The following is a 15617-nucleotide window of genomic DNA, read 5'->3' as shown; positions in this document are numbered from 1 at the left end:
ACAACCAAGAGTCCAAGCTTATGAACTTAGAATATTGCAAGAATAAGTCTGTCCTTTGCAATCATGAGGAACTGGAATACAGAAGAGATAGTAAATTTTCAATATGTAGCATTTCTGTATCATCAGAACATGTAAGTAGGTTTGTCCTACATGCTACAGAATATATGAAACTGGAGAAATGGCTGTAAATCTAATCAGAAGTGTACAGAAATCACATGGAACTTTAGAAAGAAAAAATAGTTAAATACAGTATGTTGACTAGAGTTTGTGTTACTTAAATCATGTTTTAAGTTTCTAAATTTGCTTTTATGTACTTTGAACTTTAGAACCCCAGAACTCATGTCTATTTCTAGTAGCAGAGAGCTTAAGTAAAAGTTGTATGGAGACTAGAACAAGTGTGTTCAGAAGGGGTAGGGTAGAGTATTAACCAAGTGATTCGTTATTAAGACGCTGGTTTTGAAAATGCCATCACATGCTATGTTAGGATAAAAACACACAGTTAATGTGTGATAGGAAAGAGGAATGAGTTATTGAATTTACAAGTTGTATGGTAGAAAAGGAGAATCAAGAATTAAATCTACAAATGAGATTTGTGGAAGAATATGGGACTCAATGCAGACAAAATAGGATGGTGCAGCAGAGAGGGGAATTTAAGAGCTCTGGGCACCGTGGGAAATTCTGGCGGATGGGGCCATGCAAGTGGAGAGAGAGTTATGAAAAAGGGGTAGTTTGAAAGGATCTTAAGATAAGCCTTGCTTTTTTAAATACTGCTTTCCCAGAGCTACCCTGGTTGAATGCCAAGGATTGACCTAAGTGTTAGTGATTTCTCAAAGCTTAAGGAATTACATAAATAATCTTTTACAAAAAGGAAGCCACTGCAAACATTACAGAACAGCTAGTCATCAGACTAAATTTACAAATAATATTAATTGATGAATTAAATTTAAATTTATAAAAAATACTAATATTACATTTCCATATAATATAATCAGCCATTGCCAAGTTCCACTGAGTTCAAATCTCTTTCAACTTTTCTCTAGATAGTATTCCATTAACTCATAAAGTTGACCAGTATTTATTTAACTGTAAAAAGTTTGCAGATTATAAATTTTATTATCTATTTGTATATTGCAAGTAAACAGATGTTTTCCCTGAAATACCAGGTTCTTCATGTGGAAAAGAGTTTGTTATATCTTTGCTTTTTCTGTTAGATGTGAAAGGGAATTTATTTACGTCTTCTCACAGAAAAGTTTTAACTTAATTCATGATCACTTTTAAATCATAATACCATGCATGTTATAGGGTTATAAATTTAGACCAAGATAGATATTTATTAAAAACTGTATTTATCATTTTTTAAATTAACATATGCAAAAATTTAGCATTTATTCCCAGAGAACTGTGTTTCTAATATCTCTGTGTAAACCCATAACTACACAAAAAATGCCTAAAGGTAACCAAAATAGGGCTGCTGCTGATGATAAGTCACTTCAGTCGTGTCCAACTGTGTGACCCCATAGACGGCAGCCCACCAGGCTCTTCCGTCCATGGGATTTTCCAGGCAAGATTAGCCTTAATATGACAATGAGCTAAAATGTTAGAAACTAAAATTTTATTACAGCTTTAATACACTTTTTAACAATTTCCAAGAGAAGAGGGAAAGTATGAAAGCTTGTACATTTATGCCCAGAACCTTTACTGAAGGACCCGCCTGCCGGAACAGGAGACGTTAAGTGACTGCGGGTTAGATCCCTGGGTCGGGAAGGTCCTCTGGCGGGCTACAGCCCATGGGGTGGCGCAGAGTCAGACGCGACTGAACACAGTCAGCACAGCCTCCGTCTAGTTCAGTTGGATCAGGCGTGTGTGACGCGCCCCCCGAGTTTAAAGGTAGTCACTGAGGCAACATGCAACAAGCTAGGAGGGCGGAGCTGTTACACTATTTTAGCTATTTTCCAAAGGTGGGGAAAAAGTGTTTCAAGTCTCATTTCTATTGTTTAGTACTTTGCTTCACTCATTGGTGAATAGGAGCATAGAGAACTTTAAATAGACAATCTGTAAATTGAGTTCTAAAAACCTATAAATTTCATAGGCATCTGCAGCCTTCCATAGCAGCTCATTGCAACCCTGTGCTTGAGGAAAAGGAGAAAAAGAGAAAACAGGTCTATTAAGACAGAAGAGGGGGTAGGCAGGTTCTGGGAAAGGGGAAGGCGGGTGATGTTATAGTATGTACACGTGTGTTTATGTGTTGTCCAAGAGGCAGGGGCGGGGGGGGGGGGTGTTTGCCAGGTGGGTGAGAGAATTATTGAGAGATTTGTCCAAATTGCAGAGATGAAGGAAGAGGATGAGAATAATAATGATACAATAAGGATAGCTCTGATTTCATTCCTTAGCTCTGTCAGTTCCCTATCAAGACCAGAAAAAGAGCAGTCTTTGAGCATATTTGTCTGTCTTATAGAAACTTCTCAATCCCCTATGTTGACTCAGGTGCCTTTGCACCTGAGGTGGTCCCCAGAGAATTAATAGCAAGAGCAACAGTGCCACCAGCACTTGGCACAATATTTTCTCATAGTAGGTATGAGTATGTGTTTAATAAATATCTTAATGACTTCTTAGGGGCAGATAAATTTTCCATCCTGCTTAAGTGATAGTGACAGTGTAATTCTTTTAGAGTTACACCTCTATAACTATATCTGTATAAATATATGTAATATGTATTAAAGAAGTTAGGTTTGGTTAGCTATTGTTTAGCACTTGTGAACCTATACTCAAAAGCAAAAGGAAGGTTTTTTCCCCCCATATACTCTCATACCTAGTTTTTAAATCAAGATTATGTTAACCTCTAAAAAGCAAAACATATATCGAAAAAACTTTTTAACTTTTATTTTATGTTGGAGTAGAATCAATTAACAATGTTGTGTTAATTTCAGGTGTACAGCAAAGTGATTCAGTTATACATATATGTGTATCTACTTAAAATATTTATAAATTAAGTTAGGTTTTAGTTGCTCAGTCATGTCTGACTCTTGAGACCCCATAGACTGGAGCCCACCAGGCTCTTCTGTCCCTTGAATTCTCTAGGCCAGAATACTGGAGTAAGTTGTCATTTTCTTTTCCAGGGGATCTTCCTGACCCAGGGATCAAACCTGGTTCTCCTGCATTGCAGGCAGATTCTGTACCATCTGAGCAATCAGGGAAGCCCCAAAATGGTTATACTTACCTCAAAAAATGTGTTTGACAAGCTTTCTTTTTTTTTCCATTTTCAGCACTATATTATTTAGATAGTTTGTTCAGTGAAATTTTGGGCTTCCCAGGTGGCACTAGGGGTAAAGAACCTGCCTGCCAATGCAGGAGACCTAAGAGACATGGGTTCAATCCCTGGTCAGGAAGATCCCCTGGAGGAGGGCCTGGCAACCCACTCCAATATTCTTGCCTGGAGAATCCCATGGGAAAGGAGCCTGGTGGGCTACAGTCCACAGGGTCACAAAAAATTGGGCACAACTGAATGACTAAGTGTAAGCACACACACACACACACACACACACATACACACACACACAGATAAGCTATAAAGCCTTCTGGACTGGGACCTTGGGATGGGGAACAGGCCAGGAAGCAGTATAACTCAAGAGCTACAAGTTCACCTGACTTAGTTGTCTATTTTTCATCCCAAAGAGACACAGTCAATACCCTGATACCGCCTCCACCCACCTTGTAATGCTGGGCACATGCACGGGTTTCTCTGACTTGTAGTAGTAATGGTAGTTACGTCACACAGTAATTTTCCCAGCTTGTCGCAAGGGAAGAGTAAAGAACTTAACCCAGAAACTCTTTTCCAACATAGCCCCGGAAACCCTCTGACCAGGTTGCATGTTCTTCTGGTGGGTCATCACTGCCTTCTCCCTCCTCCATGGCTTAGCTTAGCTTTTATTTTAGCTCTTCAATTCTATTTTTACAAATCCAGCATTGATTTTTGAAAGGAAACTGGTAATCTGCACTAACTCATTATTGTGTTGTAAGAGCAATCATGTATTTTCAGTTCAGTTCCTTATAGTCACTCAGTCGTATATGACTCTCTGCGACCCCATGGACTACAGCACGCCAGGACTCCCTGTTTATCACCAACTCCCGGAGCTTGCTCAAACTCATGTCCATGAAGTTGGTAATGCCATCCAACCATTTCATCATGTATTTTAGATGACTGATATTTACATCACTCACAAGCTTAGTATACAGCAGCCACTTTAAAATAGGTCCCCTTCTGTAATTCTCAAAATTGTACTATGAAATAGGCACTATTATTGTCTCCATGTTTTTAAGATAAGGAAATGAGACAATGTTTTAAATGACTCAGTAGTACAGGTAATAAATGTCAGAGCAGAGATAAAATCAGGTATGTCCTAGACCCTGGGACATCTAGCATGGTCAACTTTGTACACTGGCACAGATATAGATTTAAAATGTAATTGTCTTAAATCATTTGGGATAGTCCACACATGGAGATAGAGACCCCAGTTTGAATAAAAGTATTCTTTGGAGACTAGGTAATATCATTTGGCAATGATACAGTGAACAAGGTTTGCTGTTTACCACTCCAGAACTTAGGAGGTCTGCTTCTCAAAGCTCCTCTGAAAACATCCTCTCAAGACCTCCCTCAACCCTTCACTGAGTTTCTGGAGTGTTTACCCAAGATTTACCCATGTGTCTTCACTTAAAGTTGCTAGAAATGTAGGAAAACACACAGCATCTTCCTATGTGCTCCTGTCTGCCGCTAACACAGATGTCCTAATTTCTGTTTTCTTCCCTGATCGGAGAACAGGTGTTGCTCTCAAAGTTTCATTATTATTCTGCTTGTTCTCCTCTGTTTTGCTTCTCCTCTTCTGTCGAGTGCTATTCAGAGATGTCATCTCTTACCTTGTAGAAGGAAATCATATCATGGCTGGTCATTAGGAATAAAATGTATGAAGTTAGCATACTTAGAATAAAGCATACCAAATCAGTGAAGTATTCTGAAGGGCCAGATAAGAGAAAAACGTGGAAAAAATGGACTGAGAAAGAAGGTGAGCCAGGAACACAGTGGGCCTTTGATCATGGTTCCATAGAAGCTAGACCACACATGTAGAAATAGAACCCTATTTCTATGATAGGGGCATTTTAACTGAGGGATTTGGTTGCCTTGTAGATTTATACACTTCAGGATGGCTCAACCCCTTATGTTATTGTACAAGGAGGTTTTAATTTTTTATCTTTCTGTATTTCCTAAAACTTTATTCCCAAACCAGAATTTCTAGATCAGACATTATCGATTTTGGTTTTGCTTTGCTTTGTGGATTTTATCTATTAATACATATAAAAAATGTTACTCATTCTCTTACAGTGTTTTAAGTTTGATACCGAAGAATAACACTGTTTTCAATTCACAGGTTTTATTTGAGTGCTATTTATCAGAAATGAAACACTGGGTGGTATGGACCATTGGTCTGAGCTAGGTTAAGTGTATCATGGGTCTTTTGTTCTGGTCCTCTGTGTAGTTTTACACAGGAGCGTGGGCCTAAGGACAAGAGTAAACATTGCAGTGGATTCACCCAGTGAGTTTATATATGTTGGGTTATTTAGTGAAATTTATTTATGTTAGGTGGGTGCTGGACACAGATTTTGTCCATTTAAGATATCTGCATGTGTGATGAATGTTGTAAGGTTTTTTTTTTTTTCTTGTTACTATGAACATTATAGAGAAATGGAAGAGGAATCACAGAGTATTTGTCCTAGAATGTTTGGCTATTTAAAATAGCCAGGTTATTTAAAATGTGAGGACTAAACCGTTTGTCCAGTAGGTGGCACTCTTAGTCCTCGGAGCCCAGAGCTCACCGACGCATGCCTGTTCCTTTGCATTGGTTACAGACCACAACAGAATCCATGCCACGGACGTCTTACATGCTGTTTGGTATCTCACGACACAACCTATTCCAGGCCTCTCAACTGTGATTAATGATCACGGATCAGCAAGCGATTCAGGTACATATTAAGTTCTCTGTGCTCCCTTGTAAACTATGGGAACGGAAGAGTGGCTTTTTAAATAAGTGAACATAACTGATACCAGTTTACTACTTTCTTCAAAGCTATATTATTTTCATTGTCTCTTCTCAGATTCTGACAGTGGATTTACACATGGCCATATGGGATATGTATTCTCAAAAATGTATAATGTGCCTGATGATAAATACGGATGTTTGTCTGGAAATATCCCTGCCTTGGAGTTGATGGCTTTGTACGTGGCTGCAGCCATGCATGACTATGATCACCCAGGAAGGACTAATGCTTTCCTGGTTGCAACAAGCGCCCCTCAGGTAAACCTTTTGATTTTGACCAGGAAAGTAATTCAATTTTGAGATTTCTCTGAAGAACATTAATTTTATAAATCTGACTTATAGCAGGCACCAAGCAAATACGAACGAAACTATACTTAGACCTGAGATAAAATTCTTAGAGACCATGCTCATTTTGAAAAGATATGATGGTTTGTTGTAAGTTATTAATGATGGGTCTACATTTATCAACTATGGAGATCCCATCTCAGTTTTCTTCTGAGGAAGAAAAACTGCTGAATTCATGTTAATGAATTTCCTCAACAAAGAATATCTGACCTGTACAAAACTTTTCTTTCTGAAAAGATTGGAGAACCAAATCTTTTTCAATTCTTTAAGAATTGGAGGCTTCTTTGGATGTAAATCCAGTTCTTTTGAGATATATTATAACATATCATTTTTATGGCATTTTTGTTGATTAGGAAGAATTAAAGATTGATTTATTTTATTTGAGGTAAATTTTTTACCTGAACATAGTTTTCTCAAAACAGTAACTTTAAAGAAGTTCCTCTGGACACGTGCTTATATTTCAGTCAAATATCAATCACTGTATTTAGGAATCTCCATCTATATAATTAAACTTTGATTTAATCAAATGGATGGACCCATTTTACTAAAGATCCCATGATCTTATTTTTCTTTCTAGAGGCTCTAGAGACTAATCTGACCCATTACTCTTTTTTGTCATGTTTGCTTTTTGCCTTTTACTCTATTCTCATCTATTTTTGTCTGTTTCCAGTCTCTCTTATAGACTAGCCTAGAGCTTTCCTTTCAGTTCAGTTGCTCAGTCGTGTCCAGCTCTTTGCGACCCCGTGAATCACAGCACCCCAGGCCTCCCTGTCTATTACCAACTCCCGTCCTTTAGTTAATTAAAATTAATTTCCTTTAAGTAATTTTCCTTTCATCTGTATACAGTACAAATATCCTGATTTTTTTCTGACTACTTACATTTCTTTCACTGTTTCCTCCATACACTATATATTTTCCCTAAATATAACCAAATCCTTTGGCCAGCACATTTTACCATTCAGTTTTCCTACATTTCCATGTATTTTCATTTACCTCAATATTAATTGTCATGTGCTTGGTCTTTCCTTTTTGTCCTTATACCTTTTTTTCCCTTCCATCATCAATCTGCCACACTAGACTTTAGCCATTTTTTTAGGCAATTTTCTTTTGCTTCACAGCTTCCCTCAGCAGTATTCAAACAAGTATATATTTACTATACACTTTCAATTACTAGACAGAGGGTGATATTTCCTATGACTGTGAGGTAAGAATAGTTTGAATTATGAGCTTCTCGGGGATATCATCCCTCTTTATTAGTTACATGTGTTTAATTAAAAGGAAGCCATTGTTATTTTAGGTGTGGGGGATAACTGAGTTACCTCTTAGGGATATTAACATATTTGCATATCTTTATGGTTAAACTCCTATGCCTTGCAAAAAGAAGAGTAATCTGAAATAAGCTAAGTCTACGCCCTTCACTTACAAGAATTTGAAATAAAATTTCAAGGAAATGAACTTTTATCTTACCAAAAAAAGAAAAAAAAACAAGAAAACTAAACAGTCAATGTACAGTAATAAGCAATTCTTAACAACCAGCTATCACACAATTGCACTTCTATGTTCTATGATAAAAGGTGATTCCAAATGCTTTGCATATTCTCATTTATTTTTGTTTCTAATTTGAAAAGCTGAACTCTTGACTCTCATCTTTGCCTAGGCGGTGCTCTACAATGATCGCTCAGTCTTGGAAAATCATCATGCGGCTGCTGCGTGGAACCTTTTCATGTCCCGGCCAGAATATAACTTCTTAGTTAACCTTGACCATGTGGAATTTAAGCATTTCCGTTTCCTTGTCATTGAAGCAATTCTGGCCACTGACCTGAAGAAACACTTCGACTTTGTTGCCAAATTTAATGCCAAGGTAACTAGATTTGTATCAGTGCTCATTTTCTGGCCACATTGAAAGATGTCATGGAATGAGGGTGTTAAAGAAAACTCATTGCTGCCACCTCATAGATGTCAAATGTGAAAATGAAATGCAATGCAGTGTTAAACCAGAAGCAGTTATTTAGGCATTGGTCCCAACCTGGAAACTGAATATATTGAGGTCCTGTCGGTATATATTATACCTTGTACTGCAGAAGAATAATAGAATTCTAACTATCATTATGATTTTGTTTTAGTTTTTTTTTGCTCTCATCTCTGTGGATACTAATACCTCGTAGTAGTAAAGGTCAAAAACCTGAAGCAGACTATAATACATCAAACATATAATAAATGCCCAAAAAGTAACTCAAGAAAGTTTCTTATTATTTGTAGCTACAGTATTTTAATAGTAATTTATAACACATGCTAGTATTAAATAGCATTTATTTTCAATTCCATAATTATCCATCATTTGTTATTATTTTTTTAGGTGAGCTATTTCACTGCCAATTTATGCAAGCCAAAAAACATTATTTGAAACAGCTGAGATGGTTCTCATTACTTGGTATTCCTATCTGCACATGGTAGACCGATTGGAATACAGAGTAACAAGATGATCAGTTTTCTGTAATTTATTTTCCTGTTCAACTTGTGCATTCACTTAAACTTTGTTCCTCAAATAGGTGAATGATGAAGTCGGAATAGATTGGACCAATGAAAATGATCGTCTACTGGTTTGTCAAATGTGTATAAAGTTGGCTGATATCAATGGGCCAGCTAAGAGTAAAGAGCTCCATCTTCAGTGGACAGAGGGTATTGTCAATGAATTTTATGAACAGGTAGCTAATTTAACTATTTTTCTTAATCATATTGAGGCTGCTTATAGATTTCCTAAAGCAGCAATCCCCAACCTATTGGGCACCAGGGACTGGTTTCATGAAAGACCATTTTTCCATGGATGGAGTAGGGGGTTGATTTCAGGATGATTCAAGAACATTACATTTATCATACACTTTATTTCTATTATTATTTCATCTGCTCCACCTCAGATTATCAAGCATTTGATCCTGGAGGTTGGGGACCCCTGCTCTAAAGCTTCCAAAGGCTGTAAAAGTGTGATTATTCATTTTATATTCATGATACCATGAGAAAAGGCACTGGCCAATTTTAATCAGAGGTTTAAAAAAATGACAAAAATTGAACTAAACTATAAACATAAAACTCTTAAAGTTATTAAGTATTTTGATGGAAAAAGGTGTTAAGATAATGGAATGACCTCAGAACATATTAGGAATCCCATTGAAATACTCATCAATTTTATCATAATAGAAGCTAGGCTTAAATTTAAATGGATGAATGTATATCAAGTTAAGTTCATTTACTTTTCTAATAATTTATAACAGCAGTACATTAAAAAGCTAATAAAAATAGCATTTTATTTGACACATTACCAACAGAACATGCAGGGATCTTCCCCACATGACCTTACCCCAACCTTGAAACCTTGTGTTTGGTGCTGTAAACGTCTCTTATAAGAGGAATCTCAAGGTAGTGGAGATGGGTAAATGTCAGGCATTAGTACTGACCTAAAAGGCCAGGGAAGAAGTACAAATATGTACCCTAAGGAAAAACAGAAGTAATAACTCTCTTTAGATACTTAAAAGACTAGGTTTATCATGATGTTGTATAGCTTAAAGAAGATAAATTATATAAGATACCACAGGATTTGCTTTATTAAAAAAAAAAAAAAAAAACTCCCCTTAAAATAGACATGACTATAGCCAGTCTATAGAAGTTATAAGGTGACAGATTTTAGGTCAATGTCAAAAAGAAATTTGTATTCCCAAAGTCATCCAGAAATAAGATGAGGCCCCTTGGTAAGTAATAAATCACCTTTCACCAAACATATTTAAAGAATTTTTTGAGTATTATAGATAGGACTCATAAAAAAAGTTTATACTTTCTAGAAAAGATTGTGTTTTCTTGGAACTAATTGATACTCAGTCCTGAAATATTGACTATATATAAAATGTAAAGAAAAGCAACTTGTGATAATTCCATTACATATACAGGTATTTTGGTATAATTATTTCATTAATGTTGTTAGGTAATTTCAGGCTTTCAATCTAATTTTTTCTTTAGAAAGATGAATTCATTCAAAATAAAAACACTTATACAGTAGTACTATTAAACATAGAAAAATAAGAATATCAGAAGCTATATGATCACAGAAGACATAATTCAACCCAAAGATGGGATAAAGTACCAACTTTAATTCAGGAATAAGTTATTTTAAACTTTCTAGCAGACAAGACAAAAAAAGGCAAACATGATAGATTATCCGGTGGATATTTATGTCCAGCATTGCCTTTTAAGATGTATTTATATTCTAACTTACACTCTGATATAAGGAACAGTGACTAGTGTAATGGCAGAGATCATCTACTGAGACATACACCATTTCTGGTAGTTCCCCTGGCCGAAAGCCAAACCCTCAAGATTACCAAAGGATAAATAGCAACAAAGCAGTCCTATAGGAATCTTAGTAATTTGGGTAAAATCTTTTAGGCTTCAAGTACAGAGAGAGTTCACACATCAATGCCCAGATTCTTGCATATTTGCACATTTTAGATGCCAAGGGAATGGTGACTTAATTTGTATTTTACCCTTTCCTTGTCGTTTGCCTTTCTAGTTAACCGTGTTGCTACATTCCTGTTTCTAGGGTGATGAAGAGGCCAGCCTTGGGTTACCAATAAGCCCCTTCATGGACCGTTCTGCTCCTCAGTTGGCCAACCTTCAGGAATCCTTCATCTCACACATCGTGGGTCCTCTGTGCAACTCCTACGATTCAGCAGGACTAATGCCAGGGAAATGGGTGGAAGACGGTGATGAGTCAGGAGACACGGATGACCCAGAAGAGGAGGAGGAGGAAGCACCAAATGAAGAGGAAACCTGTGAAAATAATGAATCTCCAAGTAAGTCATAAAATCTTTCTCGAATGGGTTTCTCCTAGGATTGTTTTCTTACATAGGTTCTGATAAAGTTGATGCTTCTCATGAGTTACCTAGTTAAGTCCACACATCGTCTACTGAATTGATTATGGATACTCCCTGCTTCCCAAATATCATCATCATAATAGAAATTACAGATTATGGAATCTATATTAATATCATGTTCATACAAAGGTATGTTCTCTGTCATGAATTTAAAAAAAATAAGTAGTCAAAGTCTATTTTTCAGAGTATTTAGCAGTGAAAGGAATCTCAGGTACCATCTAGACCAACAGAGGCTTTTACTGGCTTGGTTGGGGAGAGATGCTCAAGTGGTAAGAGGTAGTAATCACCCACTCATCAAATGTTTATTAAGCACCTACTCTGTGCCAGGCATTTTTCCAGGTATTAAAAATAGAACCATGAACAAATCAGACAAAAAAAATCAGTCCTTGCCTTTCTTGACTTGTATTTCCAATGTGGTCACCAGACACTAGGGAAGACTAATCAGTAACTCTATGTTAGATGCTGATAAATGCTAGAGTTAAAGAGGTTATGAAATATTGCACAAAAAGATTAAAATCATAGACAAGATTGCCATGGAAGGTCTAAATAAGAAAGGTATTTAAAAAATAAAAAACTTTGAAAGAAGCAAGAGAGTGACCCATGGAAATAGTTTTGGACAAAGCATTTCAAGGAGAGAGGAAAGCCAGCCATGTAAGGTTTTGCTGTGGACATTGGCTGGGTGTTCAGGAAGCACCAGGAGGGCTGGCAGGCTGGAGCAGAGGAAGTGGATGGGGAGCAGCAGGGGGTGACAGTGGGGACCCAGGTGATAGAGGGTTAGAAGGTAGGGTTCTGCAGAATGGAGTTTGGCTTTTTCTCTGAGTAAGACGGGAAGCCATCAGAGGTTTCGAACAGAAAACTTAGTTGATTCAACTTAATGTTTTAACTGGATTGCTTCAACTATTGCATGGAAAATCTTATGAAGTTTGGGGTGAGCAAGGGTGTAAGCAGGACAGTGTGTTAAGAGGCTCTTGAAATATCCAAATGAGAGATGACTGAGGCGTTGGGCCAGGGCAGTGAGAGCAGCGACAGTGAGATCTGGTCATTGATTTTGCAGTGTATCATACAGCCATTCCGATCTCTTCATCTCTTGAAATATTCTCTGCTGTTACTCATGCCATAGGGACAAGGATAATTAGGAAAACCAATAACCTTTCTCGTGACATTGCACAAATACTGTTCCTGTGTTCATGGAAATATAGTATGCAGTTTCTACCTACCTTCATCAAACACGATCTTACTGTTGGTAGTTTTCAAAGCCTTTCCCAAAAACATTACCAGTGAAAGACACCTTGATCATTTGTTCCTGTTTTTAGCAGTCAGGAAAATGCATGACATAGTTCATTTTGGCCATCTAGTAGAGAGATAGTCTAATGTGGATATTAATCTATTTCACCCTCATGTAAGTGCCCTGTTGTAAGCTCACATAAGCAGAGAAAAAGAACTCATTATTAACCATAGGCTGGGTAGAGAGGGGCAATTTTGGTTTTAGGTCAGATTTTTGCTTAAGTTCTTACCCATGTATTAATGTTGATAACAGAATGAGAGGAAAACCAGACGTTGTTTTTCTTCAGTATTATATTCTCACGTTAATTTTATTTTATTCCTCTGATGCTTATAAAAAGATTTCTATTAAAAATTCTGTGCTGACCTTGGCATTCAGAGTTAGGAGCTAAGATTGGATTCATGGATTATTTATTCATTTTCTCATTTAATAAACATGCATGATTTTTTTTTTCATTCAGAGAGCCAGGTAATTCGCTGTCTGACTAAGGACTGGGCAGTTTTTCCACTGAATGTTATTGAAAAGTGTGGTCAGCTTAGCTACTGGAAAAGCTTTGTTCCCATGAGCCCTACCTGATTGCTATTTGAACGCAAATACATCGAAACAACACACACATAATCTATGCATCAAGAATTAAAGAACCTAGGTTAGGAAATTCAACAGGCTCAACCCGTCAACATTGGCTTTAGCAGCAAATGCTAAATATCCATTTTGTCTCTGTTCTGTAGAGTTGGATGGCCATACTGACTCCCAGATTCTAATGTGTTACTCTCCTGACATTCCCTTTTTAAATCATGCTCACTAAAGCAGGAATGAGAATTCTGTGGATTCTGTTTACTAATGGCTTCTGAACATCAACTGGTCACCTTACATTAAAATTTAAGACATCATCAACAATGATTTGATAACCATAGCTTTTGAAAAATTACCTTTGAAGTTTCCCATTATAGCCAAGAAAATGATAAATATTGAGCAGCATTAGTGTTTAGTAAAATTTGGCCACATGGAATTCTAGAAATGGAATTGGTGACCACCCAGTTCAGCTGCCTCATTTTACAAAACTCTACATTGAGTCTCAGGAGTTTAACAGACATCCCAAGGTGTAGATGGTTTCTGCAGAACCAGAATGGAAACTCAGGTTTCCTCAGTTTTAACTCTATTATTACTGACTCTTAGTAATTTTAATTTCAGGATTCATAATGACTGAGATGGTTAATTTGATTTATCCTAAAATTTAGATTTCAGAAAAAAATGTAAATTAAATATGCATTGATAATTTCAGCAATCTGTCTAACTTGTGATCTCTCAGGAAATACAAAATAAAATGTTTCAATATGGTATCCTAGGGAAAGAAGGCTTTTTTTCCCTACATCATAATTAAATCTGAAAGATTCCTACAGTGAACTAAGAGGTTTCTAATGAAGTACTAAGCTGCATTTAGAATTTGAGCAATGAAAGGACCTTTGTTCTCATTTCAAAAGGTTCCAGTGCTGAACAATTTGGCTCCCAATACAGACATATTTTAGACCACCTGCGGACTCTAATCTACGCAAATTTATTTGGTACAAACTCCCTTCTACGTCACCTTATTCAGTTTAATTCCAGAGAGGTTTATTGCTAAGGTTGAGCAGCCTTAATAAGAGAACAGCTGCTCTCATGGGGGCTGCCCTGAAAGAAAAAAGAGAAAAAATGAGCTTTTGTTAGCTTCTTCCCTGTGAATTCACTGCCGTGAGTGTGTATAACTTTCAGATGGAATAATCACCTTGGGCAGTAGAGTATGTCCTATGTCTGATTCAAGTCCATCCTTCAGCCAGTGATTCACCTATAAATGTCTTGACTTAAAGGATTAGGTTAAAAAGTAAGTTAACATGTAAAGATTCTCAACAGTAACTGATTTGAACTTAACTTCAATAAAAACAATGTAGAAATAGACAAGGAGATAACTTTGGTAGAAGAGTAATTTTCAAGGTTTGCTCTTAAATATTAAATGCCATTGCCTTCTCCGTAAATATTAAATAGATGCATATATTTTATTGGCTTCTATAGAAAGAATTCAGATTGTTTTCAATTTTAGTTTATTTATTTCCCTTGTTGGGAATCTCATAATTGAAGAAAGTGATATTATACTCCATGCAATCTGCCTGTACACCTGCCTGTCACTTACCTGGAATGCTTACTCACCCAGTATATTTCGTTCTCATAATTTACACATCCTTTGGGAAAACCCTCACAGGTTGAGTACCTGATGTTGCCATATTTTGATGTGTCAGAGAGAAATTGTGCTGCATATTCTTAAAAATGACAAGGAAGACTTTGCTCAAGACTCTTGTAATAGGAAAGAGACATTAGACTCCACTGATTGAAACAAAGGCAGGAGAGTTTCTACACACTGGGATGAGCTGGTGGTAAAAGTACTCGAGGACCTTAGAGGGGAGTTGGTCAGTGTGATCAGGCCACTTGTGTTTGTTAATTGATTCTTATTGAAGTTAGGCTCCTTCCCTCCCATGGAGATGTTTGGGAAGGGACCCTGTCTTCCTGAATAATTGCATTTCAAAGGATTGGCTCTCAGGTCCTTGAGAAAAATGTTTCTGGGTTGTCAAACTAGTGAGGCTGGGAGATTTATCTACACTACGTAGGAGCAGAGCAAGAAATTGCAATTACAAGTTTTATAAAGTAGATGCTTTAAGGAAAAAGAGATCAGGGTCCTAGAGTCTGGAAGAAACCTGTCTAAAGTTTAATGAACATGAGGGAAATATTAAGGCTGTCTTGATCACTATGCTACTGCTGCTGCTAAGTCGCATCAGTCGTGTCCGACTCTGTGCGACGTCATAGACAGCAGCCCACCAGGCTCCCCCATCCCGAGGATTCTCCAGGCAAGAACACTGGAGTGGGTTGCCATTTCCTTCTCCAATGCAGGAAAGTGAAAAGTGAAAGTGAAGTCGCTCAGTCGTGTCCGGGCTTCTCCGTCCATGGGATTTCCAG

General features: G+C 37.1%; 1 protein-coding gene across 1 annotated transcript in view; it reads left to right on the top strand.

Moving 5' to 3' along the window:
* Window positions 1–15617, top strand: part of PDE3A (phosphodiesterase 3A) — a 141861-nt gene that overhangs the window by 123323 nt on the left and 2921 nt on the right. The window contains exons 10-14 of the mRNA XM_068970313.1: window positions 5899–6012; window positions 6145–6344; window positions 8089–8292; window positions 8981–9136; window positions 11020–11272. Of these exons, the coding sequence (XP_068826414.1) occupies window positions 5899–6012; window positions 6145–6344; window positions 8089–8292; window positions 8981–9136; window positions 11020–11272 (927 nt within the window). The remainder of the gene's footprint in view (window positions 1–5898; window positions 6013–6144; window positions 6345–8088; window positions 8293–8980; window positions 9137–11019; window positions 11273–15617) is intronic.

This window comes from Capricornis sumatraensis, chromosome 4 (genome assembly GCF_032405125.1).
Source record: "Capricornis sumatraensis isolate serow.1 chromosome 4, serow.2, whole genome shotgun sequence".
Classification (NCBI taxonomy): Eukaryota; Metazoa; Chordata; class Mammalia; order Artiodactyla; family Bovidae; genus Capricornis; species Capricornis sumatraensis.
Note: the sequence above shows the minus strand (reverse complement) of the source record. Positions and strands in the feature narration are given on the sequence as shown.